Consider the following 23,917-nt stretch of genomic DNA (forward strand, 5'->3'; position numbering starts at 1 on the left):
CGAAACACAAATCTTGAAACCCTGACATTTTGCTTGGGGATGAAAACCACACTCTAAAAGAACTGTGTTGCCACCTTATAGGAAGCAAACACCAGATTTTCATTCTCCTATTCCAGCCCTTTGAAAGCACAGTGGTACCTCTACTTACGTTCACCTCCGGTTACGTATCCTTCGGGATATGGATGTGGCAAATCCGGAAATATTTTTCCGGGTTTCGCTGCGAGCACATGCGCAGAAGCGGTCCCTCTGGTTGCGGAAACCTCAGGATCCGACCAAAGCTCTGGAACGGATTCCGTCTGCAATCCGAGGTACCACTGTAATAGCAATTCAAAGGGAAACCTGGAAGGAACCCTGTTTCCAAACTCACATAGCCCAGAGACTCTTCTAAATACCACCACCACATTAAATACCAACTCCGTCCTGGGATCAGGACTTCCAAGGCCTCCAGTTCAGTGGGCTCCTTTAGGTAGTTCTGCCAACCATGTGTGTAGGCCCGGACACACAATCTGAACCTGAATAAGCCAAATATTTAATTTGTGTAAGTTGTTTAAAAAATGGAGAATTGTGTCTAAGTACTGAGGCTTCACAGTTCTCATTCTACTAATTCACTGCATTTGACCATTTTTAGATAGCCATTTACCATTTAATTTTCCAAGACTTTATCATGACAGTGAAGTAACAATCCAGTAGAAAATATGAAATTAAATAAAGGGGAGGAAAGTACCAACCTCCCCACACATCCATTACCTCATAAAATAAGGTACATTCTCAAGTACACATTGATTTAGATGTTACACCAAAAGCCAACCTGATACAGAGAGAGTTCAAGACAAATGTTATGAATACCAAGCAACGCTACATTTCATCAGGATTTGCCACCGCCATGATTGGCCTGTCATATTAAATAACAAATGGCCACCTAACGGAGGCAAAATCCATAGGCTTAGGTGAACCCCAAGATACCCTCAATTTATAACTTCATTTCTCAGAAATGAGAATAAACTTTACTTTGTTGAATCAAATGATTAAAGAAAAACCAGGATTCCTTCCAGCCCTGAAATATGGTCAAACAAGCAGTTATGAACAAAAAAAAAGTGTTTTATATATTAAGTCCATATTTGATTTATCAGAAATTGATAGAAGACACAGTTTGGGGTCTAAAGGCACCAGCACACCTATTATTTCAGAAAAGTCCTTCATGAACTCTACCCAAAAGTTGTGCACACACTTGTAAGATGCCACATGTGTGAACAGGGTCTTTTTTTGTTACATCTCCTCCAATACACAGGAGAACTGACTCTAGTTATATGTAAAGAACTACTGATGGGCTATTTTAAAAAGATTTTTCTTGGATATTTGCGGAGGCAGATTTAAATGGGGGAGCGAGACATGGTTTCCTCCACTGCACATTATCCACTGCTCTTCTAAGATCCGTCTCCCAAACAGGTTTAAAAGAAAAGATGGGAGAAAACAACAAAGAATGTATAAAAGAGACAAGTTCTCTACCTTTAAGGAAATGATTGGCAATGGAATCAACGTGGTTCTCTTCTCCATGTATGTTGTGGAACACAGTTTCCTTAGTGATTCCCAAAATCTAATTCACATTATGTTGCACAATACTATTTATAAACTTTATGCCCATGAGGAAATAAATCATCTAAGGCAGGCATGGGCAAAGTCTGTTTCGGGGGCCTAATTCAGCCTGTCGGTTGGTTTAATCTGGAAATAACAACTTCAGTCCTAAAAAAGGCCCTTTGGCCAGCCCTCGCGGCCCTTCACTTCATCAAATCTGGCCCTCTTTGAAAAAAGTTTGGACACCGCTGATCTAAGATATTTGAAGATCAACGGCCTGGAACGCAAAAGTACTTCAAACATGCCAAGATTTACTATGACTGAGGAATTCTAACATCTGTTGATATCAACAAATGAGAATTTCCAACACACATTGGTTCTGTACATTAAACATCAAGAGTGCCAAGAATGATTGGTACATTATACAGGGTTGTCTGCTACAGAGAAAAAGGGCGTAGGTTGTTTCTATATATGCACCAGCATTTGGGTCTATTTCACTCTCTAACACCCATCCTCATTATGTGCTTACATTTCATTTGTAACAGCAATCCTCAATGTTAATTCCCAGGAGCCTGACACTTTAAAAGTCTAGACATTTTTTTTCAAAATGTGCTCAATTCCTGAAGCTGCACAGCATAAATTTATTTCTGAAATGCTGGTTCTGAAAGCCAGGGGATGAAAAACCAAATGCCTTGTATTGTCTGGGGTTTTATGCAGATGTCAACCGGTTTTTGTTCCAAGGCATCAACAAGCAGTGCTAGAAGACTCCCCTGTGCCCTGCCCACTATTTATTTTGCATTGACATCCCAAAACATGGCAGACTCAGCAGGTCTGTCACATCTTGAGACAAGTAGCCGAGCTCAGGAGGATTTTGAGGAACTAACAGCACACAGAAAAAGGTCAATGCCTCCTACTGGGAAGGACGGCTGGAGAAGCCTTCAAGACTGCATGTGCGTTGGAATGTGGAATCTCCACACAGGCAGCAAAATGAACTCTGGGATTCCACCAGTTGAGAGTTGAGATAGGCAGCTAGAAGCCAGGTCTAGAAGCAAAGCAAGACACGGAAAACAGCGGGAGAGGGAATGTGCAGATGCTGCCACGAGCCAATTAATAAGTTAGGCTTCAGGTGGCATGCCACTGGTATTCAGAAGCATTGCAGCCTCCAGATGTTCAACAGCTGGATGCAGCAATGCTTCCAAATACCAGTTGCCGGCAACCACAGGAGGGGAGAGTGCTCTTGTGGGAGAATCCTGCTTGTGGCTTCCCACGGGGATCTCACCAGCCACTGTGAGAACAGGATCCTGGACAAGATGAGCCATTGGGCTGATCTAGCAGGCTCTCCTCTTGTCTAAAGGTCAGAAGAAGAGAATGGAGTGCAAGAGAAGGATCAAACTGGGGTGTAGGAACAAGGAATGGGCAGACTCATACTGGAGAAGAGAGCTATCCATAGCTACTGGTCTATAATGGCTATATTTTGCCTTCACAGATGTGTTGAACCAAAGGCGAAATGTTCCAGAAGGCCTGCAAGTGCCATCTTGGTAATCAAGATAACCCCAAACTAATTGGTAGTTGTTGCAAGAATGAGCTCATATATATATATGTTTATAGTCACTTGCTTTGATATACAGTGGTACCTCGGGTTAAGAACTTAATTCGTTCTGGAGGTCTGTTCTTAACCTGAAACTGGTCTTAACCTGAGGTACCACTTTAGATAATGGGGCCTTCCGCTGCCACCGCCGCACAATTTCTGTTCTCATCCTGAAGCAAAGTTCTTAACCTGAGGTACTATTTCTGGGTTAGCGGAGTCTGTAACCTGAAGCGTCTGTAACCCGAGGTACCACTGTATGCTAATTTGCTTTCTTTGATGCTGTACTTATCTGTAGGACTTGGGATGCTGGGCTCTAGGCCCAGACAGGGGAGAAGCTTTGGATAGCTGCCACCTATGGCCTCATGGACCAGGTGTGATGGGAGGTTCTGGGTAAACTGATATAAGCTGCTTTGTGAATAAAAGATGTATACATGTTTGCTTGGGTGCAAAGAAGTCATGACAAACCCTCACTGTAGGGCTTTGCACACTGTTTACAAATTTTACGAAGTTTAAATAAAGAACTATGACTGGCCATCCTGGTGTTTTTGACATCCTTCTTTGGTGTCCCTCCATCAAACCACTCCTTGGGGCCTGTGATCCAGAACAACTGTTGGAGGCAGCTATACTTCTGCACACCAGCTGCTGAAAACCACAACAGCAAGAAGGTCCTCTTGTGGTCAGGTCCTGCTTACAAATCTCCCATTGGGGCATCTAGTTGGCCACTGTGAGAACAGGACGCTGGACTACATGGGCCTTATTTGGTTGGGCTCTTCGTATGCTCTTATGAGGGGATGGAATAACTGGTGCCTGAGTGTGGCGGCCACAGCCAGCGTGGACTGAGCTGGAGGCAAAAAGGACAGAGTGATGCAACCTCATCCTGGTCTAGGAAGCCAGCAGACAATAGAGTGAGTAGCAACTAATAATAGCTCTGCTACTTCACCTTCCTCTCTGGAAGGTGCAACCTCAAGCTTGGAAGGCTAGACAGCAGTGTAGGTAAAGTGCAGGTTGTGCTGACGCAGCCCAGCTTCTTGGAGTCTTCCTGTATTTCCCAAGTCGAATACCGTAATTTTCGCCCTATAGGACGCACAAAAATGAAGGGGAAATCTATGTGCGTCCTATGGGGCAAATACAGGCTTTCGCTGAAGCTTGGAGAGTGAGAGGGGTTGGTGCGCACCGACCCCTCTCGCTCTCCAGGCTTCAGGAAGCTATCTGCAAGCCTGGGAGCCCGCGGGAGTTCCCGCAGGGCTCCCTAGGCTGCAGACAGCAGCCTGCTGCCCGGCGCACAGGCGCCCTGAAGCAAGCGCCCTGCACGCCGGGCAGATATCCGCAGCCTGGGGAGACCTGCGGGAGTTCCCGCAGGGCTCCCTAGGCTACAGATAGCAGCCTGCTGCACAGAGCATGGGGAGCGCTGAAGCAGAGCACCCCGCACTTCGGGCAGACATCGGGCAGCCCCACAAGCTTGGGGGACAGCGGGGAGGCGCAGCGCTGCCACCCTGCTGTTCCCCGACCTGGTTTGGATTCCCTGACCTGGTTTTGGGGAAGAAATAAAGGGAATTTTTTTTCCCTTTATTTCACCCCCCCCCAAAAAAAACTAGGTGCGTCCTATGGGCCGGTGCGTTCTATGGGACGAAAAATACGGTAAATCTCTCAGTTGCAAAAACCATCTCCATCTTTCTGCATTCATTATTTGAAGAATGAGGGCAGCGGATATGGAACTCTATTATTATTATTATTATTATTATTATTGAATTCTTAGACTGTCTTTTAGGTATAACCATCACAATGTGGCTTATGTACATCTACAAAAAAAGTTCTAAAATAAACTACTTAACACTAGATGGCTAGATCACACTATTAAAAACCCCAATGAAACCATACAGAACAAACTGCAATGTTGAGAGCCACAGAAAAACTCAGTTTGTGGCCACTTAAAAAGACTGATTCATTCAAACACACTCTAAGATGGCTTTGGGAGATTCTTAGGGATGGCTGCTTTCCTTTCCAAATGACAAGAGTGCAGAACATTTCAACCCCCTTGGTGCCCCATTCTGTGTCTGCCCCTCCAGCTACAGAAGACTGTACACCATCCTGTTCAGACTTGCCAAATGCTCATTTCCCAGCTGCCAGCCAATGAAGGCATGTGTTTGGCCAACCCAAGGGTGGGGATTATTCCTTACTATGGCTGGACAATATCAAGCCTTTGAACCTAGATAAAGTAGTATTGAGCATAGCAGCGATGCAGTGAAGGAGCCCTGTGCACACTTGATAAGGATACAAGCATGAGACAGCGAGCAGGAGAGCACTGAAGAAGCACTAGCTGGAGTTTTCCCCAAGGTAAATCTCAAAACAAGATGTAGCAAGCACTCCACCTTCTCTTTCATAATAAAACTACAGGAGTCTGCTAGATCAGGCTACAGGGAGCCCGTCTATTCCAGCATCTTGACCTGTTCACACAGAATTTGAGCGCCAGAGCAATCTCCACTCCTATGGTAGCCAGCAACTGGAATTCATGAGCATTGTTTTCTCCAACTGCGGAGGCAGAGCTGAGCCATTTTATGAACTTCTATCATGTCACCTCTCACTCACCTTTGGTTTCAGAAGACCCTATACATATTGAATTGAATTGAATTTATTAATACGGTCATGGACCAGCGTCAACACACACAATATCACAGATCATAAAAATATCAGAAATACAAAAGACAATGAGAGTATAACAAGGATTTAAATATAAAAATTAAAATTGATTATTAGCGTGCTCCCTGTAGTTAACATTTGGGGGTTTGGTCATTATGGGGCACCACTTGCTTCCTGCAATTGATTGCAGACACACAGAATTTGGCTACATTTAATGTAGTCTTGGGATTCTTATCCTCTAGCAGTAGTTTTAAACTATGGAGTTCCAATTCTTTCCTGGACTTTTGCAAAACAGGTATAATAAAAATCAAACGTATATCCTCATAAAGACGACAACGTAATAGTACATGTAGAGCAGTTTCAACTTCCAACGAGCCACAAGGGCAGACCCGTGCTATACATATTGTAATTTCAGAAAAGTTGACCCATTTGATGCATGCTTCTCAAGGCACCAAGCCAATGGACTAAACCACCCCACGGTGCATGTTTTTTTGATGTTTAATAAGAAACAATCTCATGTCTGCATGTCTGGTAGGTTCCCATCAATTTTTTATTTGGTACTGACAGCATACCGATATCCACTATTACTGGCTCTCTCTGTTCCTGTACACGGAGCAATGGATCCAAACTACAAGAAAGAAGATTCCACCTAAACATTAGGAAGAACTTCCTGACAGTAAGAGCTGTTCGACAGTGGAATTTGCTGCCAAGGAGTGTGGTGGAGTCTCCTTCTTTGGAGGTCTTTAAGCAGAGGCTTGACAACCATATGTCAGGAGAGCTCTGATGGTGTTTCCTGCTTGGCAGGGGGTTGGACTCAATGGCCCTTGTGGTCTCTTCCAACTCTATGATTCTATGAATGGCTCCTGGAACCTGGGTTGTGGGCGCCAAAACAGAATGTCTAGTCGCCATTTGGGGGGAAGGGGTCGGCAACACTTTTTGTTTATTATTTTGATAAGCATGAACTAATACACAATTCACTTAAGTGAAACACTGTTAATATCACATTTTTAACAGAAATTGTTAATACATGTTTAATTTGGTGTTTACAATAAAAATATTGGTACCATACTTCAATTTTCAAAACACTCTACTCTTTATTGTTAAACTCCTCAGCATATTGTCTATCCTTAACACATACCGTATTTCGAGGCTTCAAGATATATACTTTTAGGCAATCCTCGAGTATCAGCCAGGCACAGAAAATGGCATGCTGACTTTTTGAGGTGCTCACAAATGCAGAATCTTTAAGTCTGAAATGCGCCTGGCGCCAGGCTTAATTTTGAAGCCTGGTGGCAACCAACAACCCACTGGGCTCATGCACCGAGTGTGAATGGAACGGTGGAGTTTGGCACCCAAATGTAAAATGCTGGTGGAACAGGGGCATATGTGAAGTCAAAGCTGATGCTTAAATGCCTCAGGTGTCTTGCAGCAACTGGATGTCAGGAAGTGGACTGGAGAGAGAACTGCACTTCTTGGGAGATGTGAAACATCAGGAAAAGCCCATCCGCTAGTGATGGGAGTGCTGACAGGAAAACTTTCGATGGCCAATTCCCAAGGACCAAAGGGTTCCCAAAAGTCCCTTAGTAACTTTACCTGAGGCCAGGGTGGAGTCTAAAGCCATTCCAGAAGTTGAAGTCAGAACCAAATGGGAAACACTATATTGGTCAGGTGACTGATTTAAAAAGACGGCAGGTACTGGTAGCATGCTGAACAGTTAAGTGGGCATTGGTACTGATAAAATGTCAGGCAGTGTAGTGAAGAGTATAACAGATGTCAGTACTGCAGTTATCAGCAAGCAGTGTTAGAAACTCAGATGTATAATCTAATCACCGGATGGCACCTTAAAGCTCGGTTACGGTTGCCACAACTGATAATCTTGGCACTTTTTGTTTTAATAGAATTGAGTTTTTTTGGTTTTTTTACTATTATTATTATTATTATTATTATTGCTGCCACTTTATACTCTGGGGGTAGGGGTAGGGGTAGGGGGAATGCTACAGAAAGGACTGAAAAAGTGCTACTTTATGTTATGTAGATTCTCTTCCCAAAGCTCAAACGACTGAATGAAAGAAATATACACCAAGTCAGTTGTTTTATGGTAGCCATCATGATGTGTGGTGTTGGGGCTGACATCACAAGCAGTCCCATAACAGCAACACAGACAGATACACTTTCAACAGGCAGCGATACTGAAGAGAAGAAAACTCAAAAGTAGACAAGTGGGGCAGCAGTAGGGTTAGGGAAAGCCCACCTTTGCGGTACTTTTTTGACTATCGCAGAACCTGCTGTTTGGATAAACCTTCAAATGGGACTGGGACATTCAAATGATGGCTTCAACATACTTTCCAATAACGGCAGCATCAAGCCACTCTGAGCATCTTCTGCAATGGATATGCAGAATAACAGCCCTTCCAAGTCCAAAGCAAAAGTCATGAGCACCGAGCAAAAATACAGTGGTACCTTGGGTTAAGAACTTAATTCGCTCTGGAGGTCCGTTCTTAACCTGAAACTGTTCTTAACCTGAAGCACCACTTTAGCTAATGGGGCCTCCTGCTGCCACTGCTGCACGATTTCTATTCTCACCCTGAAGCAAAGTTCTTAACCAGAGGTAATATTTCTGGGTTAGCGGAGTCTGTAACCGGAGGTACCACTGTACACCAACTTTCTCCCTCAGTTAACAGTGGCAGCCTTGTTTTTCAAGCCGTTACAGGGCTAGAGAATAAGCACTGATCTGCTCCTGTACCCAAACCAGCCATCCCCAACCCAGTCTCCTCCAGATGTTTTACGGTCAACTTCCCTCAGCCTTATATGGCCAAGCTGGTTGGGGCTGAAAGGAGTTGCAGTCATGGAGAGATGAAACTAGGCTGGGGAAGGCTTGCATAAAACTACACAAATTATTCCTGCACTGCAGGGGGTTGGACTAGATGACCCTCAGGACCCCTTCCAACCGAAAATTCCATGATTCTAACTTGTGGACCTCCGTGGCCTAAACAGACTACCTTTTGCCAATTCCCAGGGATCGCAAAACATAGGACTGATCAAGACCACAGCAGGCCATAATCTGTACAGTGGTGCCCCGCAAGACGAATGCCTTGCAAGACGGAAAACTCGCTAGACGAAAGAGTTTTCCGTTTTGGAGGTGCTTCGCAAAACAAATCTCCTATGGGCTTGCTTCGCAAGACGACAATGTCTTGCGAGTTCCTGCGGTTTCCCCCCCCTTTCCCCCCCTTTTTCTAAGCCGCTAAACCGCTTATCAGCTGATCTGATAAGCCGCTAATAGCGCTAATCCGTCAATGGGCTTGCTTCGCAAGACGAAAAAACCGCTAGACGAAGAGAATCACAGAACGGATTCTTTTCGTCTTGCGAGGCACCACTGTATTGGACTGTGCTTGCCTCGATGACTTACAAGTTGCCCAGGAGTGCATTAGGGTGGGGAGAGAACATTTACATAAGATCAGAACTAAAAGAGCCATGCTATCTTGTCCAATCTCGTGCCATTCACCACCTCTACTCTGATCTGGCTATCTACCGAATCCAGATGACAGCAGTGCACCACAAACTGAGAGCAAGTACAGGGCTGTCAGACATGTGCAGAAGAACAGCTCTAGACAACGTGTCATGTGCTACAGAGTGAGGCAAAAACCCTCCAAGGTAACTATCCAATCTTACCTAGGAAGGATTGTTTCAAAAGCCCAAATGTGATACCCAACAAGGCCTGCTTCCAGAAAAGTTCTGTTCAAATGCAATCCACACCAGCCAACAACATCCTGCTGTGACAGTAAAGAACTCTCTCTTAGAACAATTTCTAAAACCACCCAACTAGTTTCACCATTAAATCCCAGAAAGGAGGACAAACAGCAGGGCAGCTGAGAGAAACAGTCAGGGAGAAGGTGGTACAAGCAGCTACTGCTCTTGATATGCAGTTGAGTTCAGAGGCATCTACCATGTGCTACATTCAGATGACAACTGGACTGAAAGCAACAAGGGCCTGTAGGCTAAAAAAACAAGACAAAATGGCTAACCTATCTGCAGGAAGAAAACTGCAACTCTCTGCACCTGTGGCAGTATTTTGAAGGGTTGCCCAAACAAAACAAGGAGAGGGAGGGGGTGTCCCCCCCCCCCCGATTTACAGATACCTTCTTGGGTTTCAGAATGTGATGAAAGGTTACACATTCGTGGAGGAGAGGGCTATCAATGGCTATTAGTCAGGAGGGCAGAAATGCTTCCGAATACCAGTTGCTGGAAACTGCAGGAGTGAAAAATGGTCGTGTTCAGGTTGTGCTTGCAGGTTTCCCACAATGGGCATCTGGTTGGCCACTGTGAGAACAAGATGCTGAACTGGCTGTACCATTGGAGTGATCCATCAGGCTCTTACCTGCTGGGTAACTCCCCTTCTCACGTACACATACATTATTTGTTAATTACTTCTTTTTCAATATTAAACTGACAGGTAACACCTGGTAAACACAGGTCTCTCTCTATTGAACTGGAACTTCCTATTATCTGACTGAAGGTTGACCTGAGGAGAGGTGTGGACAGGCTTCTTGCTTGCTGGATTTACTTACAATTTTTACTAGAACCCCAAGATCTATCAATCACAGCTGGTGCAAAAAACATACACTTAAAACTGAACCCAGGAATGTGCTTTGCATTCCAGAGCTCACAGTTTTTTCCACAAAAGGGGCTCCTAGTTACCCCAAGCTTTCTCCCTTTTAGAAGCACAAATTAGGTTAGTTGTGTGTGTGTGTGTGTGTGTTGGGAGGAGGGTAATTTTGTTGCTGCTACTCTTAAACTAGGAGACAGAACTCCTTGCCAGTTTGCTGCAAACAATCCAGAGATCTATCAGCAAATCCAGATTGCCTCTCTGCGTTTGGACCCCCATACATCCTGCAATGAAATATATCCACCTAAGCATTGGTGTGGGGAATCATACACTAGACCTGTAAATAACTGCTTGCCAGGTCAGTGTCTTTATGCAAGGAGGGCTAGTATTTTTTTGTTTTAAAAGCTGAGAACTCATGTTCATTTATTCACAAGATCACCACATATAGTCAGTATGATCCAAGCAATAAAGTTCTGAATTGATTGAGATGTGTTAAATCCAAGCTGCTTGGAAGCCAACCAGAACCTGCAGTTTATCAGTGAAGCAGTGGGCTTTTTCACATTTGGTATACACCAGACTTCACTAGAGAAGGACATTCAAGATACTCCTTAATTTTAGGGTTGTGGGTTCAAGCCCCACATTAGGCAAAAGAACCCTGCATTGCAGAGAGTTGGAGCAGATTACTCTTGTGTTCCCTTCCCATTCTGAAATTCTATGATTCTACTCGTGCCAGTGTGGTGTAGAGGTTAGAGGGCTGGACTAGAACCTAGAAGACCAGGATTCAAATCTCCACTCGGACACAAAGCTCAGTAGGTGACCTTGAATCAGTCGCTGCCACTCAGCCTAACCTACCTCACAGGGTTGTTGTGGGGATTAAATGAGGAAGGGGAGAAACATGTACGTCACCTTGAGCTCCTTTGAGAAAAGGTGAGATATATATGCAATAAATAGATACATTGATTGGAATGAATTTAAATTATCATCCCCGTTGATGGTAACTCGAAACTTTTGATAGTAGAGCGAAGTTCAATCTCTAGTTAGGGAATCAGGTGGTGGAAAAGGCATTCACTGAAGACTGCAGAGCTGCAGCAAGCTAGAGTAGACAATCCTGGGCTCAATGGACAAGAAAGCTCCCCTGGTATAAAGGCAGCCTGAACAAACTTAACAGAAAACCGGATGTTTTGCCATTATGAAACTTGAGAAACTTATTTTACATTTGTGCATATGGTGTATTAAAACAAATGACTAGTGAATATATCCAAAGATTAACATAAGAACATATAAAGAGCCTGCTGGATCAGGCCAATTGTCCATTGTGTCTTATTCTCACCGTGGACCATCAGATGCCCAAAGGAAAGCCTGCAAGCAGGACCCAAACACAGGGAGCACTCTTGCCTCCTGTAGCGTATTCTGAAGCATTGCTGCGCCAACTGTGAAGGCACAGTATAGACCTCATAGCCAGTGGTCATCAATAGCTGTTTCGTCTTATCTTCTTTTGAAGCCATTCAGGTTGGTGGCCACTGTCGTCTCCTATGGGAGTGAGTTCTATAGCTTAACTATTCTGCTAGATACAGATAGGTAGCCGTGTTGGTCTGCCATAGTCAAAATAAAAAAATTCCTCCCAGTAGCACCTTAAAGACCAACTAACTTAGGTGGTCTTTAAGGTGCTACTGGAAGGAATATTTTTATTCTGCTAGAAAGAATGATCTACATACAGCCGAAGTTCACATTTAGTCAGACGACTACTAATTCTTATTAATGGCAAAACTAAGGAAAATGGAAAAAAGAAAAGAAATCTATCTGGGAAACACTTGGGGCACTTCATGCATTCCAACAGACAGGTGCTCGCATTCCCACTTGGTGTCAACCATAGCCACTTGTAAATCTGAGGGGAGATGGTACACACATACCTCCTCTCAGTCTGCTGCTGTTCCTGGGGGCATAATTATAAGGAGTTACACAAATGCCTTTCAGAAAAGACATGTCCACCTATGATGGGTGGTGGAGGAGCGGGGAGCCATTTTTCTCTGCAATGTGCAAAGTGACTCCAAAGCACTTCATCTCCAAGAACTTGCACAGCCAAGTTACGAGCAAATGAACAGCTCACCCTTGTGGCACTTGGAGGTACCAAATCCAGAAGGAGCAGGCTGGGGGATGTTATGCCCAGAGCCACTGCCCTGGAGGAGCCCAAGGTCCACATCCCCCTCCGAGCAACTCCTGCAAGTTCTCCATTCTTCCTAAACCACAGCACAGTCCTGGCAAAAAGACCACCAAGGAGGCTGGACTGACCAAAGCAGACTTTGCAAAAGAGGAATAAAAATTCCGGCACAACGCTGCGCTACTTGGGACTAGAGAGAGGGCAGAAGGTTTGCTATCCCTTCCGTGGAAGCCAGTGCAGCAGGGCAAGGGACTAAGAAGTGGGCCGAGGCTAGTTGTTGGGTTTTGGGCTTCCTAGCTCTGCTGTGCTCTATCTTTTGGCCCCCTTCCCAAACCCAGAAAGCTGGATCAGAGGGAGCCGGAGCCCTTTCCGACTCCTCAGCATCAAACCCCAATGAAGTACTCCCGGGCCGGATCCGACCCCGCTTCTCCTCCGCCTGGCCACAGCGCTCCTCGGCGGGGCACCTGCCTTGCATGAGGGAAGCTCCCAGCCTCAGCCCAGCCCCCGCCGGCATCTCCAGGTGGGGAGCCCTCCCGGAGAGCCGCTGCCTGCCAGCCAGTGGTCCTGAGCTACACGGGCCCAGGGCTCCGGCCGTGACCGGGGAGCCACGCGCCTCGAACCGGCGGCCACCCTCCCACCGGCCCGGCCGCGAACTTCTCCCGGGCGCCCGTCCTCCTCCTCCATTCCGGCGCAGGCCCAGGAGGCGCCCGCCGAGCTCGGCCCGCGCGCGCTCTCTCTCTCTCACGGCCCCCGGTAGGCTAGGCCCGGCCCCCGAGTGGCCCCCGCCAGGCTAGGCCCCGAGAGCCCCCTCAGGTCTCTGGCCCGGCGGCGCGGCCTGTCCGCCGAGCCCCGCTCTCCCTCGCGCATCCCCTCACCTGCACATGATCCGCCATTTTGCTCCATTCATGTTCCGCTCCCGCCGCCGCTCTCGCTGCCGCCGCCGCCGCCGCTTCTCGCCCCCTCCCACCGCAGGCGACCCAGCCAGGGCTGCCGCGCCTGCGCACTGGCGCCGGCCCTCCTCACGCACTCGGCGTCAAGCGGGGGCCTCGAGGGCTGAGAACGAACCAGGGACGCCGCCGCCGCTGCGGCCGCCGCGCGGGCTTTCGGAATGGCTCGGCTGCTCTGCGGCGGCGTAGAGGAGGGAGCCGCCGGTCGCGCCGCAGTGACGTCACCGCGCAGGACGGAGGGGGGGGAGAGAGAGAGAGACTGTTGCGCGCGCGCGCCGGGACGGGGCAGGGGAATGCGCGGGGTGGAATGGACTTTGTTTACATGGCTTCTTAAAGGGGCCGCGCGTCGTGGCGCGGAGCAGGGCTCCTCCACGGAGGGCCGGGGTAGGGAGCTAGTCTGAAACAGCCAGCCTCTGAGGGGCAGGCGGTGTGGGGACAGGGAGGAGGCGTCAGAGGGAGCCTTCTCCAACCGGGCGCCCTTCAGGTGTTTTTGGACTACATCTCCCGTCATCCTCAGCGTCGTACGGCCGCGCTGGCGGGGGCTGATGGGAGTTGTAGTCCATAAGCGGGTCAGACCAGGCAGCCTCTTTTGACAGGGGCCGGCCAGATTCGAAATACGAACATAAAAGGAAAATTGGGTTCCAGATGGAGAAATCACAATTAGAAACAGAACTGTAAGAACCCAATACTAAGAATTTATCAAGAATGTATAACTTGTTGCTGAAATGGAATACACAAGATGAAACAGTCAAATCAGCTATGATTAAGTGGGCACAAGACATTGGTCATAACATTATGTTTGCTGACTGGGAATAGTTGTGGACCACTGGTATAAAATTTACGGCATGTAATGCCTTAAGAGAGAACATTATGAAAATGATTTACAGGTGGTACATGACCCCAGTCAAGCTAGCAAAAATTTACCATTTGCCTGATAATAAGTGTTGGAAATGTAAAGGAACTGAAGGCACTTTTTATCACCTTTGGTGGACGTGCCCGAAGATTAAGGCTTTCTGGGAAATGATATATAATGAAATGAAAAAGGTACTTAAATGTACTTTTCCCAAGAAACCAGAGGCCTTTCTTTTGGGTATGGCCGGCCAATTGGTGTTAAAGAAGGACAGGACTTTTTTCATGTATGCCACTACAGCAGCAAGAATTCTCATCGCAAAGTATTGGAAGACGCAGGATCTACCCACTCTGGAAGAATGGCAGATGAAGGTGATAGACTATATGGGACTGGCTGAAATGACTGGCAGAATCCGAGACCAGGGGAAGGAGACGACGGAAGAAGATTGGAAGAAATTTAAAATTTATCTTAAGAAATATTGTAAAATTAATGAATGCTAAAATGTTGAGGTTTAAGAAAAAGGGGGATTACAGCGGCAAAGATTAAGTAAAAGAAAAGAATAAGGGAAAATTTGACTAAACCAAGGGGCAGGATTTGCTGAAACAAAGTTGAAACTGGGATGCAGAAAGGGGAGGTACGGGGAAGTCAGTGAAGTAAGGTTTAAGAAAAAAAGGATTTGAAATTATACATGTTTGCTTATGTGTTTATTTGTTTGTATTGTGTATTGTCTGTGTTTATAAAAATTGTGAAAAATCAATAAAATTTTATAAAACAAAACGAAATACGAACATAAAAAGGGCATCCATCAAGGAGCCCAGCCTCCTCTTTTCACAAGGGGCCGATCAGATAGGTGCCTCTTATTGGAAACCCACAAGCAGGATCTGATCCCAAGAGAATTCTCCCATCCTATGGTTGCCAGCAACCGGTGCAGTGGTACCTCTAGATACAAACGGGATCCGTTCCGAAGCCCCGTTCGCATCTAGAAGCAAACTTAACTAGCGACGGCACATCTGCGCACGCACACGTTGCTTTTTGCCGCTTCTGCGCATGCACGTGACGTCATTTTGAGCGTCTGCGCATGTGCAAGTGGCGAAACCCGGAAGTAACGCGCTCTGTTACTTCCAGGTCGCCGCGGAGCGCAACTCGAACGCGCTCAACTCAAAGCGTATTCAACCCGAGGTATGACTATTCAGAAGCACCACTTCCCATTTTACCGCCTTACCCTTGGCTTGTTCTTGTTTGTGCCAAGGGCATTTCCCACAGTTACCCCAAGTCGTATTTATTTATTTATTATTTATTTATTGCATTTATACTGCACCCTAAGGAGTTCAAAGTGGAGTACGCCAGCGCCAGATTTAGGGCGGTGTGGGTGGTTCCTGTGCGCAGGGTGCACTGAACTGAGGGGGTACAAAATTGAGAAGATCCATTTTGGGGGGCATATTACAAAAGTCTGCCCCTGCATACGTGGTTCTCCTTGTGAGGTAGTGGCTGTCCTTCCAAGTTCACACAGGGAGCTTCATGGCTGAATGGGGATTTGAAACGGGATCTCTCCCAGATCCTAGTCTGACACTTTAGGAAAAGTCAAAATTAGAAACGGAACTGTTAGAACCCAAAACTAAGAATTTGTCAAGAATGTATAACTTGCTGTTGAAATGGAATACTCAGGATGAAACGGTAAAATCTGCTATGATTAAATGGGCACAAGATGTTGGACATAATCTTATGTTCGCTGACTGGGAACAGTTGTGGACCACCGGTATGAAATTTACGGCATGTAATGCCTTAAGGGAGAATATTATGAAAATGATATATAGGTGGTACATGACCCCAGTCAAGCTTGCAAAAATTTATCATTTGCCCGATAATAAATGTTGGAAATGTAAAGAAACTGAAGGTATATTCTTTCACCTTTGGTGGACGTGCCCAAAGATTAAGGCTTTCTGGGAAATGATATATAATGAACTGAAAAAGGTATTTAAATATACCTTTCTGAAGAAACCAGAGGCCTTTCTCCTGGGCATGGTCGGCCAATTGGTGCCAAAGAAAGGCAGAACATTTTTTATGTACGCAACAACGGCAGCAAGAATACTTATTGCAAAGTATTGGAAGACACAAGATCTACCCACCTTGGAAGAATGGCAGATGAAGGTGATAGACTACATGGGACTGGCAGAAATGACCGGCAGAATCCGAAACCAGGGAAGAGAGACGGCGGAAGAAGATTGGAAGAAATTTAAGGACTATCTTGGGAAATATTACAAAATTAGTGAATGTTAGATTGATGTTGGATAGAATCTAAGTGGTTATCAGCTGTAATGATTAAGATAATGGGGGGGGGAGAAAGAAAGGTGTAAAATTAAGTGAAAATTAAGGGTGAGGATTTGCTGAATGAATAATTTGAATTGGAATACAAAAAGGGGAGGTATGAGGAGGTCCGAGAAATAAGTTAAAAGAAAATAAGTGAATGAAATCATATGTGTTTTTAATTTTTGTATTTTTGTTTTTTGTCTTTTTTGTATAACCTTTGAAAAGTTAATAAATATATTTTTTTTAAAAAATAGTCTGACACTTTAACCGCTACACCCCACTGGCTCTTGCTCCTTCTCACTAAAGCTCTGTAGACATGGGGCTTATCCACACTTACCTTTTCTCCACTCTTCCCAGGCACAATCTGCAATTTAAAACCTCTGTGTCCAAGCACCCTTTCCCCCCTTCTCTGGAGCTTTTCCTGCAGAACTCTACTCTTTAAAGCTCAATCAAAGCAAATTCCAGTGTGGAAACCCCAAATTGATGTTTGCTTTGGCTTTAAAGAATGGGTTCTTGTGGGGAAAGCTCTGGAACAAGTCAAAAAAGCTTGCCTGGAAACAAGGGTAAGTCCATGGGGACAGGAGGTACAGTACAGTGGTACTTCGGGTTAAGTACTTAATTCGTTCCGGAGGTCCGTTCTTAATCTGAAACTGTTCTTAACCTGAAGCACCACTTTAGCTAATGGGGCCTCCCACTGCTGCCGTGCCGCCGGAGCACAATTTCTGTTCTCATCCTGGGACAAAGTTCTCAACTCGAGGTAACTCTTCCAGGTTAAAACAAAATTAAAAAAATGCTTCCAGTAGCATCTTAGAGACCAACTAAGTTTGTTATTGGTATGAGCTTTCATGTGCATGCACACTTCTTGAGAAACAGAAGTATCTGAAGAAGTGTGGATGCACACGAAAGCTCATACCAATAACAAACTTAGTTGGTCTCTAAGGTGCTACTGAAAGGAATTCTTTTGTTTTGTTTTGACTACGGCAGACCAACACGGCTACCTACCTCCTCCAGGTTAGCGGAGTTGGTAACCTGAAGCGTTTGTACTGTATTCCTGTATACCTGAAGGAGTGTCTCCACCCCCATCGTTCTGCCCGGACACTGAGATCCAGCGCCGAGGGCCTTCTGGCGGTTCCCTCACTGCGAGAAGTGAGGCTACAGGGAACCAGGCAGAGGGCCTTCTCGGTAGTGGCGCCCGCCCTGTGGAACGCCCTCCCATCAGATGTCAAAGAGATAAATAATTACCTGACATTCAGAAGACATCTTAAGGCAGCCCTGTTCAGGGAAGTTTTTAATATGTAATGCTGATGGGCGGGGTATAAATAATAAATTATTATTATTATTATTATTATTATTATTATTATTATTATTGTTATTGTTGTTGTTGTTGTTGTTGTTGTTGTTGTAACCTGAGGTGTTTGTAACTCGAGGTACCACTGTATATAGGATCAAAGCTTCCAGGCTAGGTCTTACATCCTTTGGGTGGTGGGCCTTGACTGGCTGTGGGTGGAGGAGATTGAATGGGAGGCAGTTGAGGGGGCAGGAATGAGGGGTCAAGCAGGGTTAGCTCAGCACCTCACAACCCCTCCCTTCCTCTCCCGCTTGCACCAGCAGGGGTCCTCCTACTAACATAATGGCATTGCTACCCTAGCATGTATGGTATTTTTTCCCCTGCCAAGTGCAGTAAAAAGATTTAGGAGCAATTGTATCACAATCTGTAGTTATAAACTGACAACAGGATCACTTTGTGTATAAGAACATGAGAAGAGCCTGCTGGATCAGGTCAACAGCCCATTTATTCCAGCATCTTGTTCTCATAGGGATGCGGGTGGCACTGTGGGTTAAACCACAGAGCCTAGGACTTGCCGATCAGAAGGTCGGCTGTTTGAATCCCTGCGATGGGGTGAGCTCCCGTTGCTCGGTCCCAGCTCCTGCCTACCTAGCAGTTTGAAAGCACATCAAAGTGCAAGTAGATAAATAGGTACTGCTCCGGTGGGAAGGTAAACGGCGTTCCATGCGCTGCTCTGGTTTGCCAGAAGCGGCTTAGTCAAGCTGTACGCCGGCTCCCTTGGTCAATAAAGCGAGATGAGCGCCGCAACCCCAGAGTCTGCCACGACTGGACCTAATGGTCAGGGGTCCCTTTACCTTTACCTTGTTCTCATAGTAGCTAACCAGCTGCCCCCATGGGAAACCTGCAAGCAGTATTCAAGCACGAAAACACTCTCCCCTCTAGTTGTTTCCAGCAACTGGTATTTGGAAGCTTTGCTGGCTTCAGCTGTGGAGGCAGAGCATTGCCACCCTGCTGAGCAGCCATTGAGTGCCCTCCCTATGAATTTGTCTAATCCCCTTTTAAAGCTGCCTAGGTCGGTGCCCATCACTGCCTCCTGCAGAGCGAGTTATTTTTCGCTCTATAACACGCACCAGACCATAACACGCACGTAGTTTTTAGAGGAGGAAAACAAGAAAAAAATATATAGTGGATATATGATTTTTGTGGTTCATGCTGTGGCCACAGACATGTGATCTGACAGTGAGTTTGGAGTAGCCCAATGCAAAAATCCTGAGGATCCATGTGGACCCATGCTTTGTAACCACGGAGGAGGGAAGGAAGGGGAGTCATGGATCCTCTGCTCACGACTGCAGCAGATCCCCCCGGCCACCCGCAGGCATTCACTCCATAACACGCACAGACATTTCCCCTTACTTTCTAGGAGGAAAAAAGTGAGTGTTATGGTGCAAAAAAATACGGTAAGTTTCACTACGTGCTGGCTGACATCCGTCTGTCTCAAAAGACAATGGAGTGCGCCTCCAGAAGTGAAATCCAACTGCTGCATTAGCAGCACCAAAGCGACCTCCCTGGGCCGCAAGCCTGGGCAGCGTGTATGAAGGTCTTGGGCTGCCCAGACAAGAAGACTTTACTCTTGAACTTAATTTTATCTGTCCTGAATCCTCCAACTTCATTGAACACTCACAAGTTCTATTGCTGTGAGAGTGGGTGGGGTGGGAACTTTTCTCTATCACTTTCTCCATGCCACACACAATTTCAGAAATTTGTCCCAGTGTAAAATAAGTGTCAGAGGCCACCCCCCTCTAATTTTGGTCTGGACTATCATGTTACAAATTTGCATTAAATAGGGGGGATCCCTACCCTCCCAACCAGAGGTCAGCAACCTAAGGCCCATGGGCCACAAGCAGCCCACGGGGGTCGTTTAAACGGCCCATGAGCTGCCCCAAACCGAGCCACCTGCTTGGCGAGTCCCCGCCCGCTGTGCTAAACCGGTACAGCGAGGTGCAGGGACTTGCTTCCATGGCACCGGAAATCACGCCTGAATCTGTGCAAACACCAAAAATCGCATCTGTGCCGATGCAGACATCGAAAATCACTGGCACACGCACTCGTGTGTGTGTGATCTGGCCCACGGAGTGATCTCTGGTGGAGTGAACTGGCCCATGCAAGGTAAACCTTGCGGACCCCTGCTCCAAACTATAGCTATAAAGCACTTACAGTCGTACCTCGGGTTACATACGCTTCAGGTTACATACGCTTCAGGTTACAGGCTCCGCTAACCCAGAAATAGTACATCGGGTTAAGAACTTTGCTTCAGGATGAGAACAGAAATCGTGCTCCGGCGGCGCGGCAGCAGCACGAGGCCCCATTAGCTAAAGTGGTGCTTCAGGTTAAGAACAGTTTCAGGTTAAGAACGGACCTCCAGAATGAATTAAGCACTTAACCTGAGGTACCACTGTATTGGCTATGGGACAGAGGAGGGATGCTCTAGAAAAAGTAAAAGACCCCTGGAAGGTTAAGTCCAGTCAAAGGCGACTATGGGGTGTGGCGCTCATCTCTCCTTCAGACCGAGGGAGCTGGTGTTTGTCCACAGACAGCTTTCTGGGTCATGTGGCCAGCATGATTGAACAGCTTCTGGTGCGATGGGACACCATGATGAGTGCCAGAGCACATGGAAACACCATTTACCTTTCCGCCACAGCAGTACCTATTTATCCACTCACACTGGTATGCTTTCAAACTGCTAGGTTGGCAGAAGCTGGGACAGAGCAGTGGGAGCTCACCCCATTGCACGGATTCGAACTACTGACCTTCTGATTGGCAAGCCCAAGAGGCTCAGTGGTTTAGACCACAGCGCCACCCACTCTCTTTAGGGATGCCCCACCCTTCTTTTGAGGCCTGAGCATGACAGAAGTGTGTTGGCCCTCTGGGCCCTCCTGGCAGGGCACCTCTCTTGGTTGTGAAGGTGGAAGAGCGGGAAGGGGAGGGCGAGAGCAAAGGAGGGCGGAGGAGAAAGGCTTGCCTTTCCAGCGAAGTGTGGGCTGCATTTGCTTTATGAGCGAGCAGGGAATGAAAACAACCAGCTATTAAATATTCTTCCTGGGAGACCTGTAACACTTTCTGTCCTATCCACTTGGCGGGTATAAATAAGAGGCTGTTTCTGGGCAGAGAAATGCCATCATCTTGTGTGTGTTCTAAGAGATCCGTAAGCCTTTGCCAGCCTGGTGCTCTCTAGGTGCCCTTGGACTACAACTCCCACCCGCACCAGGCAGTCTGGGAGTTGTAGTGCAACAACATTGGGCAGCTGCAACATGCTGGCCACCTCTAGGATAAAGATAGAGTGGGGGGCGGGATCCAGGGAACAGTACTGGGTGTGTGTGTGTGTGTGTGTGTGTTCTGGTATGGCAATGCCACCCCTAAGCTTTGTAGTCAGTGGCATAGCGTGGGTTGTCAGCACCCGGGGCAAGGCAAGTAATTTGCGCCCCCTAACCCGTGGATTTGCGCCCCCTAACCCGTGGATTTGCGCCCCCTAACCCGTGGATTTGCGCCCCCAAACCCTAACCCCCAGATGTTGCGCCCGGTGCGGCCGGCCCCCCCCCTGCACCCCCCACGCTACGCCACTGTTTGTAGTTCTTGGATTCCTGCATTGCAGGAGCTGGACTAGACATTTTTTTGGGTCTCTTCCAACTCTACAGTTCTACGATTCTATGACCTTTGAGTGGGACCCCCTCTCTCAGAGAGTCCCCCCACCACTCTTTCCAGATGTCCCCACTAGCTGCTTCCGTTGATCCCTTTCTGACCTCCTGGCTTCCCACCAGGCCATCTCAGAGGCCCAGGGCTCAAACAGCCAATCTACCCTTTAACATGTTTTCCATTCAGCTGGTGAAGGAAACCAAGTACAGTGGACCCTCAGGTTGCGAACGTGATCCGTGCAGGATGCACGCTCGCAACTCGCACTGTCCGCAATCTGCAGCGGCGTGTCTGCGCACGCGCGGGTTGCAATTTGGTGCTTCTGCGCATGTGCAACTGCCGGAACCCGGAAGTAACCCTTTCTGGTCCTTCCTTTTTTAAAAAATAAATATTTATTAGAGTTTCCAATTTTTTACAAACAAAAAGAAAAAAGCAAACATAAAAAACATTAAAAACACTTAAATTTCACAACTTATTTTCTTATAACATATTTCCCTGACCTCCTCATACCTCCCCTTCTTGTATACCCAGTTCAAATTATTTATGCAGCAAATCCTTATCTCAAAGCATTGCAGCTTAAAAGAAAAAACACACACACACACCTTATTTTCTCTCCAACATCTTAGGTTATTATAACTTTAAATTCTTGCTTATAAAAAGAAAACCATTTTATCATATTCCTTTATACCATTACAGCTAGAAACCACTTAATTTCAATCCAACATCATTCAACATTCCTTAATTTTACAGTATTTTTGTAGATAGTCCTTAAATTTTTTCCAGTCCTCTTCTGCCGACTCTTCTCCCTGGTCACGGATTCTGCCAGTCATTTCTGCCAGCCCCATACAGTCAATCAGCTTCATCTGCCATTCCCGTTCTGGTACTTCCAGGTTTTGGCGGTCCGTAACCCAAAAAAACACAACCTGAAGCGTCTGTAACCCGAGGTATGACTGTACGCATATCATTCTCCAAGCCTCCCGCCTCCCCCAGTTAACATCAGAAGCTGTTTGCCAAGATTTTACATCTAAATATATATATATTTAGAAATTCTCTTTGTGAAGCTCAGGAAATTATGCAGAGCCCCCTTGTCATCTGTACACAGGGAGCAATGCCTGCTGCAATTTGCCTTACAGCTTGTGCATGCATGCATTATTCTTATTTATTAAATTTATTGGTCACTCTTTTTTGCCACGGGAACTCAAAGTGACAGCAAAGGATCCAGAAGTTCTCACAAGCTGCACACCCATTCCTTCAAAGGCAGTGTAACCATATCAAGGCAACCTCCCATCCATCGGGTCTAAAGAACCGCCCGCTAACAGTGCCTCCGTCTTATCTGGATTGAGCTTCAGTTTGTTGGCTCTCATCCAGTCCATTACCAAGGCAAGGCAGCAGTCTATGGATATATAGAAGCCTGCAGAAAAATATTTGGGGAATTGGACAGCACTGAGTGTAGTAGTCAGGCAGGCATCATGAATTCAAATAAAACTATTTGACTCCGCAGCAGAGGGAGCAGGGCTCTGTGTACAGGCCAGCAGATCACATTTGTCACCTCCCCTCCCTCCTCTGTCTACGTTCTAAAAGCTTCAAGGACAGGAGTAGAACTCCATATCTTTGTTAACTGGGGGGCTAATTTCGCTTGCTTTCCATCCCACTCCCTTTCCTATTTGTGTTGTGTCTTTTAGATGCTGCGTTGGGGGCACGGATTGGTGTTTTGTGTTTTTTTAAAGTGTACAGGCCCCCTGTTCACTAAGTTGTGTTTTTATATTAGGTTGGAACTTGAAAGCTGTTCAGAGTGGCTGGCTGGGGTATATTATTATTATTATTATTATTATTATTATTATTATTATTATTATTATTATTATTATACAGTGGTACCTTGGGTTAAGAACTTAATTCGTTCTAGAGGTCCGTTCTTACCCAGAAACTGTTCTTAACCTGAGGTACTACTTTAGCTAATGGGGCCTCCTGCCGCCGCTGCACAATTTCTGTTCTCATCCTGAAGCAAAGTTCTTAACCTGAGGTACTATTTCTGGGTTAGCGGAGTCTGTAACCTGAAGTGTCTGTAACCTGAAGCGTCTGTAACCCAAGGTACCACTGTATGTGGTGATGGCTTTAAAAGGGAATTAGACAATTTCAGGGAGGGTAATAAGGCATCAATTCAAAAGCATCAATTCTTCGGCAATCAGCCTTCTTTATGGTCCAGCTTTCACTTCCATATTGATGCTTTTGAATTATGGTGCTGGAGGAGACTCTTGAGCGTCCCATGGACTGCAAGAAGAT

General features: G+C 46.3%; 1 protein-coding gene across 1 annotated transcript in view; it reads right to left on the reverse strand.

Moving 5' to 3' along the window:
• XPO7 (exportin 7) overlaps positions 1–13,723 on the reverse strand; it is a 53,506-nt gene extending 39,783 nt beyond the window's left edge. The window contains exon 1 of the mRNA XM_083514169.1: positions 13,434–13,723. Within this exon, the coding sequence (XP_083370295.1) occupies positions 13,434–13,451 (18 nt within the window). The 5' untranslated portion in view covers positions 13,452–13,723. The remainder of the gene's footprint in view (positions 1–13,433) is intronic.
• Positions 13,724–23,917: the final 10,194 nt, after the last annotated feature.

This window comes from Podarcis liolepis, assembly GCF_965112155.1.
Source record: "Podarcis liolepis genome assembly, chromosome: 7".
Classification (NCBI taxonomy): domain Eukaryota; kingdom Metazoa; phylum Chordata; class Lepidosauria; order Squamata; family Lacertidae; genus Podarcis; species Podarcis liolepis.